General features: G+C 38.8%; 1 protein-coding gene across 12 annotated transcripts in view; it reads left to right on the forward strand.

Annotated features, from left to right (window-relative positions):
* Positions 1 to 19,889, forward strand: part of TENM4 (teneurin transmembrane protein 4) — a 1,584,659-nt gene that overhangs the window by 1,540,367 nt on the left and 24,403 nt on the right. For all 12 annotated transcript variants that reach the window (XM_074303958.1, XM_074303961.1, XM_074303962.1 and 9 more), the window contains 2 exons: positions 11,726 to 11,898; positions 15,001 to 15,236. In XM_074303958.1, the coding sequence (XP_074160059.1) occupies positions 11,726 to 11,898; positions 15,001 to 15,236 (409 nt within the window). The remainder of the gene's footprint in view (positions 1 to 11,725; positions 11,899 to 15,000; positions 15,237 to 19,889) is intronic.

Raw genomic sequence — 19,889 nt, forward strand, 5'->3', positions numbered from 1 at the left:
AACTAAATTTTCTAGTCGTCCAAAGTTTAACTCTCCAAATGCCAGAGGTTTTTCTCCTCTTGTTCCTTTGCCAGGGAAATCTTTCTGAAATTAATTACTACATTTCCTTGCCTTCATAAACAGGATATTTGTTGTAATTTGACTTTGTCTTGATGTTTAGTCATTGTACACATCATTGATTATCCAGTGCATAGAGCAATGATGTCCATGTGTTTAGGAAAGTGCATGGGGAATTTGGTACTTGTTTGAAATAGTCCCAAATTGCTCTGTTCTTGGAATTCTGTGCCTGCCATCTAGAGATCTTTTTACTTCCAATTTACTGTCCATTCTTTATTGCCATCAGTAGGCCTTCCTTTAGTCCTTGCAGCTCTTTGTAATCTGCTGTGAGTTTAGAAAAAAATAAACCATACTTATTAGCACTATGTCTCAAGTAAGAGTAAATGGGTGCTAAGAAACATCCTAAGGGACTCTCTTTCTGAATAATGTTCAAGAACTTGACTGTAAGGAATTTGTAGTGTCTATTTGGGCCACTCAGAAGCATTTGGGCTTCTTTCCTTTGTTTGGCTGTTTTCAGATATTTGAATTACCTGTTAGTAAGATGGTTCTGTAAATTCCAAAATTAATTTGGATCCGTAAACTATGCATTGTCCTAAATTTTAAGCAGATGTTTTATCATCCTAAAAATCAAGAGGAAGAAAGCATGTGATATTATATTCACATACATAACTTACCTTCCTCCAGTGAGTGCTCCCTCCCTACCCACATGTGTCAGAGAAGAAAACATGACATCGTGAAGGCAGTTCCAACAAAGCTCTCAAGTGTGGACTCTTCTGTCTGACCTCCTGGGACCACATCCCTATTTACTATTTTTTCAATTCAGTGAGATGGACAAGAGAAAGGAAAATATTCAAAGAATGGGCAGATAATTTAAAGACACAGACAAAAAAGAAAGACAGAGATAAGAGATGGAGTGTCATGTCCAGAACCATTTGAAATATGAAATACAAGAGGGGAAGAAATGTGTAATCAATTTAGAAAATTATGTTGGAATCAAGTTATGGCTTTCAATGCCATAGGTATTTGTATGTTATTCTGAAGGCACTGGAAAGCCACTGAAACTTTTAGAGATGGGGAGTGACATGGCAAGACCGTCTCTCTTCTTAGGTATCTTAACAAATTACTTGAATATACCTTTGCCTAGAAAATCTGAAGTAGGGGCAGCTAGGTGGCGCAGTGGATAGAGCACCAGCCCTGAATTCAGGAGGACCTGAGTTCAAATCTGGTCTCAGACACTTAACACTTCCTAGCTGTGTGACCCTGGGCAAGTCACTTAACCCCAGCCTCAGAAAAAAAAAAAAAAGAAAGAAAGAAAATCCGAAGTACCATTGTGTGTGTGTGTGTGTGCACAAAGCCTGTTGCATCCTCAAAGGGATATTGTAAAGAGGAGTCCTATTTCAGCTAGAAATTGGATTCTGCTCCTTTACACTTCAATTTAACAAACAATGTAAACTGAGGCTGACTGACTTGCCCAGGATCTTATCATATTTGAACTCGTACCTTCCTGACTCCAGGCCCAGCACTCTGTGCCTCAGGACATTCTAGCTGCTGGCTCTGTGATCTAGGTCAAACACTTTTGTATACTGGGACTCATTTCCTTCTCTGTGGAATTAAGAGATTTAAATGAGATGATCTTTCCCAGGTTTCTTCCAGCTCTAAGTCTAAAGTAATAAAACCAGCACTTAACAACCCAAACCTCCTGCACCAAAGAGCATTAGGGACAGAAGGTACAGTTTGTAGAAACTCGTGGACCAAGGAAGGGAGATTGATGGATCAGCAGTTTGGGCAGGTCACGCCAAAACGCCATTGATCCAATTAGGTTTCTGCCTTTCCAGCTGATCTCCTCAGCCGCACTGATTCCATATAACTGTTTAGCAGCTCACTAAACCCTAACCCAACTCCTGTCTCACTAAATCTTTGTCCTGCCTGCTCCCAGATTAAGGGCTGTTAAAACAACAAGCTTCAAGCTCAATCTCAGAATCACAGAATTGCAGAGTTGGAAGGGACCTTAGTGGCCCTCCAGCCACAATCCTTACTGAATAAATTTCCCTTCCATGACCTACCTGACAAGCCTGGACAGCTTGTCTTGGAAACCTCTAGTGAAGAGATCTCATTCACTCCTGAAGAAATCAACCGATCCTGTTTGGAGACTTCTCCCTGACAGCAAGCTCAGCTTCTGATCACTGTCCTTGGTTCTGCCCTCCAGAACCAACTCCAAGCCTGCCATGTGATAACCTGAAAAGCACTCTCAGATCTTCTCTTTTCTACACTGTGTCGCCAGTCCCACAAACAGATCTTTGAGGTCCTTTGCCCTCTTGAGTTGATTTGGTTGCTCCCCAATACTTAATTTTAATCCTTCAGAGATCCAGAGAACTTCCTTGGTCATAAACATATGGTGGCCCATCTACATCTTAGAAACATTTTTTGCCAGGAACTGATAGAAGTTAGGGACACTATGTGCACTATGGCTTCCCCTAACTGCTGCTAACAGGAAGATTGAAAGATTTTTAGTGGAATCAGTCCCTAACATAAATCGAAGAAAAGTCCTACACTTCTGAGCAGCAACAGTAGTAATAAAGGTAGAGCAGAACATGCCATGGTCAGTGTTCAGACCCTGATTCTGTTACTTGTATAACCCCAGATAAGTTATTTCATCCCTAAACCTCAGTTTCCTTATTTGTAAATTGGAGAGACTAAACCCTCCCCCCAGATCCTGTCGCAGGACTGTGAACAAAAGAATATCCCATTCATAGGAGTGCTGAGTTAAACTGTGATTCCCCTAATCATTTTCACTGGCTGTCCCCCATATCTGGAATGCTCCCCTTCTTAACTTCCCCTCCTGGCTTCCTTCAAATCCCAGCTCAGATCCACCTTCTACAGGAAGCCCTACCTGTTACCCCTTAATTCAAGTGCCTTCAAAATTTATCTTGGTTACAGCTTTGTAATATAATTATTTGCATTGTAAGCTCCTTGAGAACAGGAGCTGTCTTTTTCCCTTTTTCTGTATCCCTTTCACTTAGCATAGTGCCTGATTTAAATAGGGGCCTAATAAATGTCAAGGGACTGACTACCAATAGAGAGTCAGACAGGGTTTTGGTGCTCAAAACCAGTCAAAAATCCATTGTAATTTTCTTTATTATTTTCTATTTCTATTTTCTCTAACATTGGATAACGTCTGTTTCAAATTTTAGCTGCAGAGGAAACTGAGAATGTGTCCTAACAAGAAATAGCCAGGGAATAAAACAACTTTGCAAAGTTGGACATGTTAGTCATAGGAATAACTTTGTTTATAAGTTTGCCCCAGTGAATAGCAGGCTCTACATCAGTTTCCTGTCATTCATTCATTTAGTAAGTCAGCAAAAACAAACAAACAAACAAACAAACCTCACTGAGCATTAACAGTATTTTGTGTTCTGCAGCGGGTTAGGTAAGACTAGAAGGAATGTAGACAGGTTACAAAACAGAGCCCCGGAGATTTTACAGTATAGAATAGATATGAGATAGGAAAGCTACCAAATAACATAGTAAATGCTCTCATTAGAATGGTATAGACAGGAAATGCTATCTATCTGGGTACATACTATACTGCTTCTTAGCTGGAGTAGAAGGCAAAAGCTCTCAAGACTGGAGTATTTTGTCTTTGTATTTCCAGGGCTCAGCATAAATGCCTTGCCCTTTTGGAGCACGGTGAGGATGGGAGGATGGGGAATAGGAATTGCCATTTCATAATTCCAAGGAGCTCCAGATAGGAAGGAATGTTCTCTACCAGTGTAGAAAAAAAAATGAATTACACAGAGCCAGCATATCCTGTGTGTCTGAGTGCATAACACATATCAGTGGTGAGACTTGACCCCCAAACTCTGACTCCAAAGCCAGCTTGCTCTCACTATTTCTGCCCACATACTCTCTCCCCCCGGGGCAGAGTCAATGATTAATAAATAGATGTTGAATTATGTCCAGTGGCTGGATTAAAGACGGGGGCTAGCTGGAATGCTGGTGTAGTAATTCAGGAAATTGTTAGGTCCTGGTGACATTAATGGCTTTTCCCTCCAGGGATCATTTGTGATTTAGGTAGAGTATGTCATCATAATAGCTAGCATTTATATGGCACTTTAAGGTTTACAAAGCACTTTACAAATATTATCTCATTTGATCTTAATACAACAACTCTGAGAGGTAGGTACTGTTATTTTCTCCTTTTTACAGATATCAGACAGTGGAACTAATATAGTCATGTCTGACTCTTTGTGACCCCATTTGGGGTTTTCTTATCTTAGCAAAGATATTGGAGTGGTTTGCCATTTCCTTCTCCATCTCAGGCAAACAGGGTTAAATAAATTGCCCAGGGTCACACAGCCAGTAAGTGTCTGAGGCCAGATTTGAACTTCCTGACTCCAAAGTCGGCACTCTATCCATCGTCCCATCCAGCTGACATAAGTGGCCGATAAGGGAGAACTTCATCACCAGAGCTGTTCAGTGAAACTGATTTCTGTGCAAAGAAGCAAGTTCCCCATCACTGGGCACACTACCTGAGTAAGGAGTGTGAAAGAGGATGATCCTATTTTGGCTTTCTGTAGATCTGGTTTTTTTCATTGAATAAAAGCTAAGACTTGATGAATTCTAAAGACGGTGTACTTAAGAATTTTGTATGGTCATGAAGGTCACTGAAAATCAAGGTCTCTATAGCCACTTATTGGCAACAAATATTGCCTTAATCTCAGATGTTGAAACTGAGATTAACAAGTCTTCTTTTGGAGATGACCAGCACTTGTTAGCATCAAGCACTAGCTATCTCTTCCATCATCTTATATAGGACACATGCTCAAGGAAAGCCTAAATGGCTTCCTGGACTTGTCACAGCCTCTGACATATCTCCAATCCCTTTCTCTGCAAAAATACTCAGGAAATAGTGCATGTGGGCCAATACTGAAATTTGGGCCCCTTCCAGAACCTTAGCTTTTATAAACAGGACAATCCAGATTCATTATGTATCAGCCACAGATACTCAGTTTGAAACAGAGAGCAATGGCAAGGACCTTGGACAGTACCTTAATAATCTACTGTTTCTGACTTCATCCTCTCCTCAACCCCATTGAGAGAAAAAGATTGGCCTGATTGGTCTCAAAAATTCTTTATGATTCAGTCAAATAAGATAACATGAATACTTGCAAACTTTAAAACACCATATAAATGCTATTATTATTATTATTTCATTTGATCTTTCTCATAATATTGGGAAATAAGGTTGCTGCAAGGGAAAGTGCTTTGCAAACTCTAAATACTAAATACACGTGAGTTATTATTTTGCCAAGTCTCAACTATAGCTCTGTAAGTCCCATAATCCCAGACCCTTGTCAAGAAGAAAGGGATTAGCTAGAGAAATGGGAATGAAAAGGCAAGGGAAAACAGAATAGAGATCAAGTCTCCATCATTTTCTTCTTGTTAAAATCCACTCAGTACCATGGATGCTGCCTCAGCCCTGAGGCAATCTTAAATATGTTTCTAATATTCAATAATCCAATTCAGAAAACATTTGTTAAATGGCTATAGAATACCAGGCACTGTACTTGGTGCTAGAGATACAGAAATTAAAAAATGAAACTGTCCCTGCCCCCAAGGAGTTTGTTGGGGGAGGTAGGAGCAGGGGAGGGGCTTGTACACAGGTAAATCAATACACAATATATACCAAGTAAATTCAAAGTCATTGTGGTAAGGATGCTAGTAGAGTAACTCAGGAAAGCCTTTCATGGGGAGGTTCATTAGAATATAAACTCCTTGAGGGTAGGGATTGTTTCATTATTTGTAGCCAAAGTGCCTGGCACATAGTAGGAGCTTTAAAATGTTTTTTGAGGTTGCTAAATTTTCAGGGAATTAAATATTGTTATTGGATATAGGGGTGAAGAAGAAAAACATTCCGATGTAGAACACAGCCTATGCAGAAGTGGAAAATAGAATGTCACCTACAAAGTCAGAGGTACCAGAAATTCTTAGCATGAAAGTGATTCCCCAAGCCTATAGTGTGATAGAAAGTATACAGTACTGGGATCTTGCTTCCATCTCTGATGGGATCTAATTCTCTGAGACAGTTTTGGCATCTATAAAGTGGGACTAGCAATACTTCTACTACTTATCTCGTAGGATTGTTGAGAGAATCAAACAGGATAACAGCCACATCATTTGTCTTTGTTTCTCATACCTAGGACAGTGCAGTGTGTATAGTAGATAATTAGGAAAAGTAACATGATATAATTGAATGAATGAGTGAACAAAGTGCTTACTGTGTGCATAGCACTGAGGATACACACACACACACAAAAAAAAAATAAAATAAAATAACAATCCCTGCTCTCAGAGAAGTGAAATTGGGGGGGGGGATGAAATGGAGAGAACATAAACTGAAGGTTTCAACTATATATCAGATAGAAAGGTCCTATGATCCTTCAGATGAATGGAACTTAGAGTTGAGAGCTCTGTGTTTTATTCTACTTCAGAGGTGTGCCTTGTAAACTTCAAAAAATTCTAGAAATAGATGCTTATGTTATTATTCAGAAAGGAAGAGTGGGGGAATAAGGACCTAAGGAATAGTATATTTCCTGAGCAAAAATAATTGACAGAAATAATGGGCATGTGGGTTTAAAAAAAAAACTCCTGTTGCATTTGCAAGTAAGTGCTAAAGGCTGTTATTCAGACCTAATTTTTACACTTCATCTGCCCTTAATTAAAAATAATAATAAAAATGTTAATAGCATACTTACTTTTCCATCTCACATCCCCATCTACAGTAGGGTAGGAAAAACATTAGATTGCTTGCATGTGACCTTTGGGAAATATTTATGGAAGATGAATCATACTCTCACCCCCAAATAAAATACTGGTAGCATATTAGCAAAGCCACAAGATAATTACTAATGATCATAGAATCATTGGTTGGAAGCCACCTATTGCTTGGTTCACATAAGCAGTAAATAAAAGAGCTGAGATTGAACCTATATCTACAGCCTTTAAATATAATGTTCTTAGGGCAGCTAGGTGGCGCAGTGGATAGAGCACCAGCCTTGAATTCAGTAGGACCAGAGTTCAAATCTGGTCTCAGATACTTAACACTTTCTAGCTGTGTGACCCTGGGCAAGTCACTTAACCCCAGCCTCAAAAATAAATAAATAAATGAATAAAATATTCTTAATCTGCCACCCAACCTAGGGGCCAAGAGTTCTTAAACTAGGGTCCAAGATTTCAGAGGATCTGTGAACTTGAATGAGAAAAATGACATTTTTATTTTCAAGTACCAAAATATTGACTATTAGATAATTCATCATCTTAAACTGAGATTAGGCCTATGGATATATTTCAAAAGGTCTCTGAACTTGTATGAAGCAAAAAAATTTTTGACTTCTAATTGAAATTCAGCATTCCTTTTAAATATTTTAAAATATGGTACTGAGAAGGGAGTACATCAGCTTGCCCAATCTGCCACAGGGCCCATGATACAAAGAAGGGTAAGAACTTCTGGTCTAGGCAATGGAGAAAAAGGTAGTCTAATTAGATTTTAATTGTTTTCAAAGACAGAGATAAAAAATCCCTAAGTTGCGCATTCTCCTCCATTAAATTAAATTCAACAAACATTGATTGAGGAACAAATGTGTTTCAAGACTTTTTGTGAAGATAATGAGTTTGTTTTGAACATATGCATGCTCAAGGGCTAGTGGGACACCCAAGTGGAACTATATTCAATGCTTTTAACTTAAACATAGCTCTGTGGATTGTAATAGCCCTTTAAGTTTTAAAAAGTACTTTCCACACAACAAATGTGCATGAAATACTTAATCTAAATATTATCATCCCCATACTGCAGGTGGATAAACAGAAACTTATAAAGGTTAAATGACTTGTCCATGATCATATAGTTAATAAATATTTGAAGAAATGAATAAATTTATTAAGTGACTACCATGTGTGAGGCACTATGGTTGGGCACTAGGAATAAATTCCAGTGTTTCCTTTCTGTTAATTATTTCCTATTTCTCTTGTATGTAGCCGGCTTTGTGTATATTTGTTTGCATGTTGCCTCTCCCAATAGATTATAAGTCATTGAGGGCAGAGATTATATTTTGCCTCTTTTTGTATTTTCAGCATTTAGCACAGTGCCTGGTACTTAATAAATGTTTATTAATTGATTGAAATAAAATAATAATTGCCCTGAAGGAATTGGCATTCTAATAGGAAGAGGTGACACATACTGGGAAGTGGTGGCTAAAGAAGGGAGTTTGGGGATGGGAAGGAGTAAAAATGGGGAAGGGAGCCATAAGGGAATTGATTGTCATGTTCTTTCCAAAAACAAGTTGGTTTTATGATTCCCTGAGAAAGAAATGGGAAGCAAGACACAGCCAGGGAAGAACCAAGAATGGGTGGGATGCAAAACATGGTCCAAGACCAGTCGTGAAAAAGTTGGACAGAAAATCAGGTCAATTTTTAATTTATTTTTAAATTTTTTTGTTATATATAAAATACATATACATAATTCTGTTGTACATGTATATTCATTTGTTACATATTTCCACATGAGATATGTTGGGAAAGAAAATTCAGAACAAAAGAGAAAAAACATAAGAGAAAAAAAAGAGAAAAAAGATCATCAAACTTTTCCTTTAGAAGAGACATTTTGCATTAAAAGAGGGGGTGTCTCCAACATCTGAAATCTCTTCTAATAAAAAAAGTTTTATGATCCAGGGAAGGATGGAAGCAAGGGAACAAAAAGGAGGGTATCATTTGTACCACCCAGAGACCTCTGAATGCTTCCCAGCGCAATCCTTCCTGAGAAGGAGAAGGCAGAATGGACCCCTCTGGCTGTGTTAGCATCTTTCTAGCTTGGCTGATTCTCTCTCATGAGCTCCGGGCTAAGGTTACACTGTGTTTGCTTCACTGGAGATGCCAAAATATTCAACCCTCCTGTCACCAACTCTGGTCTCCTTCGGCGCTAACAAGCACATTGAGAAGCAGGAAGATGGTGCATTTCTCAGAAATTGAGTTTTCTGACTTTTTTTTATCAGGTCCTAATATGGTCATGTGTCTGCAAGAATTATAGTCATTATGACAAGGAAGAGGAGGAACACGAAGAAAGAAATAGGGAAGGAAAAGGAGAAAAAAAAAGAAATAAGTGTGAGCAGAAAGGGAGAGAAGGAAAAGGAAGGAGAAAGGGAAAGAAGAGGAGAAAGGAGAAGGAAGGAGAAGAAAGAGGAGAGAGGAGGAGGAAGAGAAAGAAGGAAAAGGAGAAAGGAGGAGGGGGAAGGAAGGAGAAAAAAGAGGAGAAACTAAGGAGAAGGAAGGGGGAGAAAGAGGAGAAAGGGAAAAAAGGAAATGAAGAAAAGAGGAAAAGAGGGAGGAAGAAAGGTAGAAGGAAAAAAGAGGAGGAGAAAGAGAAAGGAATAAGCTTTATTAAATTTCTCCTCTTTACTAGGCACTGCACTAAGCACTTTATAAATATTATCTCATTTGATCCTCATGACAACTCTGCAAAGATGTTGTTATTAACCCTATTATACAAAGGAAGATGAAACAAATAGAGGTTTAGTGATTGCCTATAGTTACATAGCTAATCATCTGAGGCAGATCTGAATTCAAGCCTTATGATTTCCCTGTCTGACACTTCTGTGTAGCCCTTTACAATTTACAAAACCAACAGCCCTGTATTATTCTCCCTTTTTTATAGATAAGGAAAATCAAAACTCAAGGAAATGAAGTGATTTGCCCAGAGTTTTGTAGCTAATTTGTAAGATGTGAGTGTCCATAAGATTGAAAAGTCTGGGGATTAGTTCATACTCCTCTTACAGTCAAAACTCTATATAAATATTCTGTCTTTCTTGGCTTGGAATAAAAAGGTTTCAAATAGCAGACTTGGTACTGGCTTCAACACTGATACTATCTCTGAACACAGTGGACTTTATCCAATTTTTTTTAAACTAACGATTCATTAAAAAAAAATTTCAATCACTCTCACACTACAATCTCCTGATTCCAAAGAAAACTGTAATTTTACTCTTAATACTTTCATAATTATATGATATCCCTGGAAGGTAAGTAAAAGTTTTCATCTGGGAAATCATACATAGGATTGATAGTGGAAAAAAGCTTTAAGATAATCTGCCTTATTCTAAGAGTTACTTGCATGAGGTCACATAGATTGTAACACAGTCAGGATTACTATTACTGTCAAGTGTTTGAAGAATTGTCATATGCAAGAGAGATTGGACTTGCTCTATTTGATGCTTTAGAAAAGAGCCAGAATCAATAGGTCAAAGTTGTAGAGTTAGATTTAAGTTGGATCTAAGAAAAATTTCTTAACTACTGTTGTACTCCTCATTTTCCCAGTGAATTGTAAGTTCCTTAAGGCAAAGGCCAGCATTTTGGGGGGCATCACCATCACAGGAAACTTTGCTCATAGTACGATCATATTAAATGTTTAATATAATTGACCAATTAAAGCTGTCCAACAATGGAATGTGCTACTTCTGAAGTTAACACTTCTCAGGAATAGCACTGAATGTATTCATGCATCAGGTAAAGATTAGACCAAAGGGCGTTCGGGTCACTTGCACTTCAATGACTCCATTGGATTGTCAAAATTTCCTAGGCCCAACAAATTGTTTTCATCAGTCCTACACTCATATTTGAGGACGACACTTTTCCCTGCAATTCCCAGATAGCAAGACTAGGAACTCCAGTGTACAGCTACAGCTTACACATACTCAGAAACTCCTTCTCCATCCCTTTAGAATCTCATGCAAATCAAACTGAAGAGACCAGCCAGTGGTCATCGCCTCGGAAGCATTAAACAACTGGCCTTCAGTTCTCAGAGGGAGTCTGTGACATAACTGAGAGTAGGGCTCAGATCTGGGCAGAATCAACATCCTAGAGGATACTTTTACATATAAATATGTAAAATGTCCCCTTCACAAAGAACTACAGCTATGAAGCACAATGGATGGAGGATAGAATTCAGGAAGATCTGAATTCAAATCCAACCTCAGATGCTTATTAACGTGTTCTCCTAGGCAAGTCACTAACCCTGTCTGTCACAGTTTTCTCTATTGTAAAATGGGGGTAATAAGAGTCAGAAGGGATTTCCAGAATAATATAGTACAACCCTGACCAAAAAATACATGACTTCCATCTACTCCATCCCAGCAAGTGATCCATCGTCTTCTTTCATTGAAATGGAAGGTTGTGTCTCACTACCTCATTCCAGCTTGGGCAGCTCTGATTGTTATTAGCACATACACAAGCTCTTATTAGATTCATCTTCATTTATTCATATAGAAGTCACACTGAGACATGTGGCCTGTGTGTTTTATTAACTTGTGTTCCCCAACCAGCAGTATATGAAAAGTTACTTTCTCTAGAATTTAAAATGTACAAATCACTCTCCTCATAACCATCCTGTGAGGCAGAGAGTACAAGTAATATTACACCCATTTTACAGATGAAAAAATTTAGGCCCACGGAGAGGATTGGGCCTGCCCCTGGTCTTATAGCTAGCAAGCTACAAAGCTGGGATTGAAATCCAAATCTCCCAATTTCAAATCCTGTTCTTCTCCTCACCCATGCTGCCTTGGAACACCTGCTTTTTGCCTGTTTGCCCCATTTTGGTTCAGCCCACTCTTCTGGTCTGCAGGTATGACAGCTTCGGCCGCCTGACAAATGTGACGTTCCCCACTGGCCAGGTGAGCAGCTTCCGCAGTGACACGGACAGCTCAGTGCACGTCCAGGTGGAGACATCCAGCAAGGACGATGTGACGATAACCACCAATCTGTCAGCCTCCGGTGCCTTCTATACACTGCTCCAGGGTGAGTCAGGGCCCAGGAGGGTCTTGGGACTCTGGGGAAGAAAGAAATGGGGATGGCCGGCTCTCCACCAGGAAACCCATTTCTTCTGCTAAAAAAGTTAATTTCACAAGACTTAGATCTGTAAGGGAGGAGCCTTTAGCATCATCCAGGCCCCACTTGTATTACAGAAGGGGAAACTAAGGCTCAAAAGGAAAGGATTTTCCTGTGGTCACTCAGGCTGGGATTCAATTTCCATAGTCACAGAGGCTAAAATCAGTTTTTTGGAAACTTATCTTATGGCTTACATTAAAACTATTCTCTCTCTCTCTCTCTCTCTCTCTCTCTCTCTCTCTCTCTCTCTCTCTCTCTCTCTCTCTCTCTCTCTCTCTCTCTCTCTCTCTCTCTTTCCCTCCTCTCTCTCTCCCTCCTTTTCTCTCTCTCTGTATATCTCTCTGTGTCTCTCTGTTTCTGTCTTTATATGTCTCTCTCTCCCTCTTTCTCCTTTCTTCTCTCTCTCCCTCCTTCTCTTTCTCTCTTCTTCTGTTTCTCTCTGTGTGTCTCTGTCTCTCTTTGTTTCTCTCCCTCCCTCCCTCCCTCCTTCCTTTCCTCCCTCTCTCTCTCTTTCTCTCTTCCTCTATCCCTCTCTCCCTTCCCTTCTCTTCCTTCCTCCTCCTCCTCTCTCTCTCAACCTAACTCATGAATGGCCCAGACTAGTCTGAGTCCTGTAAACCCTCAGCCTGACACCTCTGAACAGTATCTCTCATGGCATTGTCATGTTCTGTTCTCATCTGAACAAAGACTGAAGCATCCATTAGAGCCTAATCCAGCTGACCTCAAGTTACTCTGCCTTTCTAATGGCTTCCAAATTAAAGGCACTTTCACACAGATGCAGACAGGGAGCATAAAGGGAAACAAGAATGAGTACATCTAATTATGAAGGGGTTTGGCTTTGGAGACATCCCCCTTGCCACTTGTAAAAAAATTTCATTTGTGTCATTGGCGAAATCCAGAGAAAAAGCGCTTCTGATCTCAGATGTAGAACATTATTATTAAAATGTCATTATCGTAGGTTGATATAGAGCTAGAAAGGGACCTCAAAGGTCATTGAGTCCAACCACTTCATTTTACAGATAAGAAAATTGAGACCCAGAGAGTTTAAAGGATTTGTTCAGAGTCACACAAGCTTGGACCTGAGTTCAAATGTGATCTCAGACATTGAGTAACTATGTGACATTGAACAAATCACTTAGCCTTTCTCATTCTCGGTCTCCTAGTCTGTAAAATGGGGATAATAGCATCTACCTCTCAGGCTTGTTGTGAGGATCCAATGAGATAATAATCAAAATATGCTTAGCACAGTATCACGTAGCAGATTCTGCAAAAATTCTAGCTATGAATAGTAGCAATAAGTATCTGAGATTGGACTTTAGCCTCTGTGTTCTTGACCCCCAGTCTAATGTCCAAAACAATTATGTTTTTCATTCCTATCATTAATATAGCCCTTCATAGTTTATAAAGTCCTTTCAGATCCATTATTTATTATGATCCTCACAATATTCCCATTTTACACTTGGATAAACTGAGGCTTAATGAAGTGCCATGACTTGTCCAGAGTCACACAGCCAGAAAGTGGCATAAATGTGAGCAATTCAAGGACTTCTGACCCCAAATTTTCCATTAATTCTAGCAACTTCTTAGCTTGTCCTTCAAAATCTATTTGGACTGCAGCTCCCTCCATACTCATGAATGTAAAGTTTGACCTTTATTTCCCACCACACTATCTTCTCATACATAGTTCCTTTAATGAGATCATGGGACGGGACGGGAGCACAGACCACTGAGTCTGGAGTCAGAGAGCCCTGGAGTTGAAACCTTTCTCTGCTCAGTAATTGTGTGACTTGGGGCAAGGGTCCTCACCTATCCCTGCCTCATTTTCCTCAAGTATAAAATAAAGCAATTAGCCTATATGAACTCTAATGTTGCTTCCTAGCTTTAAATCTGTGACCCTCTAATTTAAGTTACTGATGAGAAAAGACTCAATCAAATTTTTCTAGAAAAAAGAATATTCTTGTCATCATATCACTGACTTTAGTGAATAATTGGTTTTCTCTTTAAGATAACACATATTAAGTCTTTTAAAGCTGAGGTTGGTTTTTGTTTGTTCCAACCTGTTTTTCTATGGAGCACTTTACAGAAAGTGGGTTAATAGTTATTCAAAGTAAAATTTTAAATTCTGATGAAAATGTTGAAAATATGTTTTATTATTTATTTTTATCCATAATCTACCTATGATGAGTTTCAAATTGTGGTGAATATAGAGTAGGTCCTCAGCAAACATATCACATAATGTTAAATCTGGAATATTCTTAGAATACACAAAATAGACATTTGGAACTAGGAAAAACCTTTAACCCTAGAATGTTTAAACATTAAATGTAGGATATGGGATTTTAGAACACACAAAATATAAATTTGGAGCCAAGAGGAACCTCTAACCATAGAATATTCAACCATTAAACCATTTGAGCACACAAAATAGAAATTTGGAGCCAGGACAACTCTGACCATAGAATATTAAAACATTAAAAGTAAGACATAGAATTTTAAAACATAGAATACAAGAACACAAAATAGATATTAGGAGCCAGGAGGAACCATAGAATGTTCAAACTTTAAATGTAGGACACAGATAAAAAAAATGGAAGCCCTGAGGATAAAGTAATTTGCTCAAGAATCTGGAGTCAGGAAAACCTGGGTTCAAATTCTGACTGAGAAGCTTATTAACCTTACTTAATCTCTAATTGCCTTAGTTTCCTCATCTGCAAAATGAGGGTGATAATAGTACCTTCCTCCTAGGATTGCAGTGACCATCAAATGTGATAATATCTGCAAAATACTTTGCAAACTTTAAAGCACTATATAAATCTAATTATTAAATTGTTATCCAGCGTATGAGTGGCAGTTCCAGGCAGCCCCCAGGGTACTTCTCTTGTACTTTATTGCAGCTAGTTGCTTGATTGATTAATTGCTCAATAGCTATTAGAATTATTCTTGAATTGGTTTAAAGAAAGCACACAGATGTACCTGTTCAACAGAGCTTCTCTGCCTCTCCTCTTCCCCCAGACCAAGTCCGAAATAGCTACTACCTGGGTGCTGACGGCTCCCTGAGGCTGATGTTGGCCAATGGCATGGAAGTGGCCTTGCAGACTGAGCCCCATCTGTTGGCTGGCACTGTCAACCCCACGGTGGGCAAGAGGAATGTGACGCTGCCCATTGATAATGGGCTCAATCTTGTGGAATGGAGACAGCGCAAAGAGCAGGCCAGGGGCCAGGTCACTGTCTTTGGACGCCGGCTACGGGTAAGCAAGTGGGTCCTTGACCTTTAAGACTCCCCAGTTCAAACTGCTCATTTTACAGATGAGGAAAACAGTAGCCAGAAAAGTAGCACAGGATCTGGAGAGCCAGACTTCAGATCAAGATGGGTCTGAATCCAGCTTTAGACATTTACTTGCTATGTTACTCTGAACAAGTATCTTTACTTCTTTCTACTGCAATTTCCTCTTCTGTAAAATGAGGATTATAATAGCACCCACTCCCAGGGTTATTGTGAAGATTAATGAGACAACACATAAAAAACACTTTACAATCTTTAAAATGCTCTACAAACTCTAAATATTATTGTAATTGAATTAATCATCAATAATTAAGTGATTCTTTATTAGTCTTTTTATTATTGACTAATATTAATTTTTGTAATTATTTAACATTAAGTAATCTCTTCAAATGACTGGTCAAACATGTAGCAAGTTTTGGAACCAGAAAGAACCCAGGCTCTCTGTCTACAAATCCAATGCTCTTTCTTCTAGGCTGTGTTACCTGGGATCATTGAATTTAAAAAAATATATATCTTTATAACTATTTCATTATATTTAGCTTCCTTTATCATTCTATATTTTTTATTTTGTTCATTTACAAATATGATTCTGAGACTTCCCTCCTTTGGGTCATTTCGCCATTGGCACGCTGCCTCCCCCATGATATATCTCTTTATCTCCACTATGTTTGTAGCCTTCTGCCTCTCTGTCCTGCCCTGCCCCTCTCTTTTTCTGCTCTAGCTGTTTTGTATGAGATCTCTGTATTTTCTTTTAAAAAAGGAGTGACTTCCCCCTAAAATATATATGATTCTGATAAGGGCTCTGAAGAATTCTCTAGTGTACCAAAAGGGGTCCATGGTACAAAAAAAAAAGGAGGGGTAAGCATCCTGCTCTGGTGCATAGTCTTGGGTGTTCTTAAGAGCAGTCATATCCAGTCATTCAATAAACTTTGATTAAGCACCTATTTACACCAGATACTGTACTAAATGCTGGGGATACAAAGAAAAGTTTAAAAAAAAAAACAGTTCTTCCTCTCAAGAAGATTATAGTCAACATGCAAACAACTATATACAAGCATGATATAAAAGCAGAATAAACTCGAGGCAGTCCATGTTGAACCAAAAGAGAGAGCCATTTAGGGATAGACCATGATGAAGTTCTGTTTAGAGCATATTGAGTTTGATGTGGCAGCAGGACATTTTGATCAAGATCTGGGGCAGGTGACTCAAGATGCTAGGATGTAGTCCAGGAGATGGAGGGGGGCTGAAGGTTTATAGGTCTGGGAGACATCTGTATAGAGGAGATGACTAGATCCAGAGAAATGAATATAGAGGCAGACAGAAAGGCATCCTGGAACGCTGGCTCGCTGGCTCAGAGCCTGCTGAGGCTTAGGGAGCTGGGGATATTAAACCAATGGAGGAGGCTGACCCAATAGAAGGAAAATGAGGAGATAGGATCCCAGAGCCTAAGAGAAGCCAGACTGCCTTGATAAAGGGGCTTAGTCAATAGAGTCAAATGGTCTGCCAAAATAAACCCTGAGAAAAGGTTTAAGTGATATTACTGGATCACAAATTCATACTTAGAAGGGAAATCAAATCCTGTTTTACAGATGAGGAAACTGAACCTAGAGCACTAAAGTCTCATGTCCACTTCTCCCTTCCAGCATCATTGGGAACCTTTGAGAAAGTCATTTCAGTCAAGGGGGTTTATTGAAGCCAGACTGCAAAGGATTGAGAAGAGAATTTGGAAGAGTTTTTGTTTTCTAAATATAGAAGAAATGTGAGCATTTTTGTAGATAACAGGAAGTAGAGATTCCAGGTGAGGGGGGGACAATTATTGGACTATCAGGTTCAAGGTGCAAGAGGAAGGTTTACCTTTGATTCCCATACTTAAGAGCTCTGCAGACCAGGGGAAAGAATAACATCTTTCCTAAGCTTCAGTTTCCTTATCTGTAAAACAGCAATTCTAATACTTTTCCTCCTTCCTAAGATTGGTGCAGAAAGGACTTTGTAAAACTCTCAAATGCCATAGGAATTTGAGTTGTTGTTATTCTTGGTAATGTTACTGTTGTCTTTCTGACCATTCATGTCTTCCATGGGTTTTCAATCAGATGGCCTTTAAGGTTCCTTCCAGCTTCTGTGACTCTAAGCTAGCTAGAAGCCCATGGCCACCTAGAACACTGTCTGATATTAAAACGTTATTAGAGTTAGGTAAGGGGGGGAGGCTTCCCAATACCATAACTCATTTTTTACAGATGGGAACTTTTTAATAAAGAAGGATGTAAAATAATCTCTCTGCTGCCAAGCACGGTTCCCAAGCTATCTGCTTAATTCAATTTTATTTATTCAGCCACAGAGCTGACACACAGTCTCGCAAGAGCCCTAGCTAAACGATAAGACTCCCTCCCTCATCTCTGAAGCAGTGGGCAGTCAAGGCTGGACGTTACAGAAGGTTCTTGAAGGATGACACAGCTAATGGTGCCCTCACTGAAGGGAGCCATCCCTCTCCACCCAGCATTTCCACCATGAGCCCAGCCCCTGCCTCCTGTGCTCTCACCATCAACGCTGATGCTTCATGGAAATTCTATGCGACGATATTTTTTATCTCCACAATTGTGTCTGATTACCCCTGGGAAGACAGCCTTATTACAGCCGTGCCATTCTGGTCTCTACAGTTAGACTTGTCTCAGCATTTTCATTATAAATCCTCATTTTCAAGGCTTTGTAACTTGGACAGGCAGAGGTTGGAGGTGGGAGCAAGCAGGGGGATGCCGCCCACACACCTCTAGGAGCTGCTCCTATGCCATTTTTCTAAGTTGGGGTACAAAAAGGGGAGAGTGGAAGATTAGCACTTTGGAAAGGCTTGTGTATTCTTCTGGGATTCCAAAGAGGTACTCTTTCAAATGGGGCCCTCAGCTTTCAGAGCAGGGTCTTCGAAGGGAATCTTTTAAAACCAGTTTTCCCACAAAGAAGAGTTTAAATGATTTAAGTGATGGACTATAGTGGGAAACCAAGTATTACTATCCATATCTAGCTCTGTCTCTTGTTAAGCCAGTCAGAAAGCAACTCACCCTGACAGTTGTTCTTGTTAAGTTCATGTGGTATAATTCATCACTATTAGTTATACTTTTTTTTTTTTTTTAGGCAGTAGAGTGTGGGGAAAAGAGCATTGGCTTGGAGTTAGATGGCCCGAATTTAATCCATGATTTAAACACTTAATAGCTTTGTGATGACCTTAGACAAAGGACATTTCTCTTAGAGCTTCAGTTTCCTCATTTTTTAAATGAAGAGGGTTAGATAACACATATTAGGTAATAGATAATCTCAAAAGTCTTTTGGAATTCCCATGACTATAAGGGAGCCAATAAGTAGAATTCTTAGAAATAAAAATTTAGCTGTTTATCTTTACCAGTCCTTAGGACATATACCAAAAATAATTATAGCTTGCATTTATTATAGCACCTAATATGTGACAGACTATATACTAAGTGCTTTAAAATCATTATCTCATTTGAAGATTAGGTAGCAGAGTGGATAGTGCATAGGCCTGGAATTAGGAAGATGTGAGTTCTAATCTGCCTTCAGACACTAGCTGTGTGACTTTTGGCAAGTTGCCTCAGTGTCCTTATCTGTAAAAATAGGGATAATAGCACCTACCTCCTAAGCATGTTGGAGAAATAAAATGAGATATTTATAAACTGCTACATAAATGCTAGCTGTTATGATTATGAGCTAATGATAATTAGCTATTAGCTAATGATAATAATTAATAATAATCCTAGCTATTATTATTAGCTTATGATAATCTAATGCTAGCTGGTGATAACTACTGCTAGCAATTATTGATGTAGTTATTATTCCCATTTTACAAATAAAGAAATTGAGGCTGAAAAAATGATTTGTCCTAGGTTACTCAGCTACTAGTGTTTGAAACAGGATTTGAAAGAGAATTCCTTATTTTAAGTCTTCATTTGGGTAAAATTAGAAAGTCATAATAGCTAGTACTATTATTAGCTAATGATAATTAATAATTCTAGCTATCATTATTATTAGCTTATGGTAATCTAATGCTAGTTGGTGTTAACTACTACTGTTAGCTATTATTGGTGTAGTTATTATTCTCATTTTACAAATAAGAAAATTGGGGCTGAAAAATGATTTGTCCTATGTTACTCAACTACTAGTGTCTGAAACAGGTTTCAAAAGAGGATTCCTTATTTCAGGTCTTTATTTGGGTAAAATGAGAAAGCTAGAGTTAAGTTTTAGTGGGGGTTTAGTGGTTTTGAATGCCAGGCAAAGACTTTGCTTTTACTTGGTAAAAAATAAGATGCTGAAGATTTTTAATTGAGGGAAACCAGATCGACATATGATAAAGATTATTCAGACCAAAACAAAAGCAATTCTACTACATAATCAGAGAATGTACAGTGTTGTTACCATTTTGCAAATCAAATTAAAGAAATTAGAGTTCTGGGTTCTCAGGCTTTTTTCACTTGTTTTCCTCTTTATGTAGTACTTGGGAGGATCCTAGAATTCTAGACCTGGTGTAAAAGGCAGAATTTTTATTGGAATCAGGGCTTAACTTTAAAGATCTGTAATTTTTTCCAATTTGGACATTTCCACACTGTACATTGCAGCC

Source organism: Sminthopsis crassicaudata, chromosome 3 (assembly GCF_048593235.1).
Source record: "Sminthopsis crassicaudata isolate SCR6 chromosome 3, ASM4859323v1, whole genome shotgun sequence".
Classification (NCBI taxonomy): domain Eukaryota; kingdom Metazoa; phylum Chordata; class Mammalia; order Dasyuromorphia; family Dasyuridae; genus Sminthopsis; species Sminthopsis crassicaudata.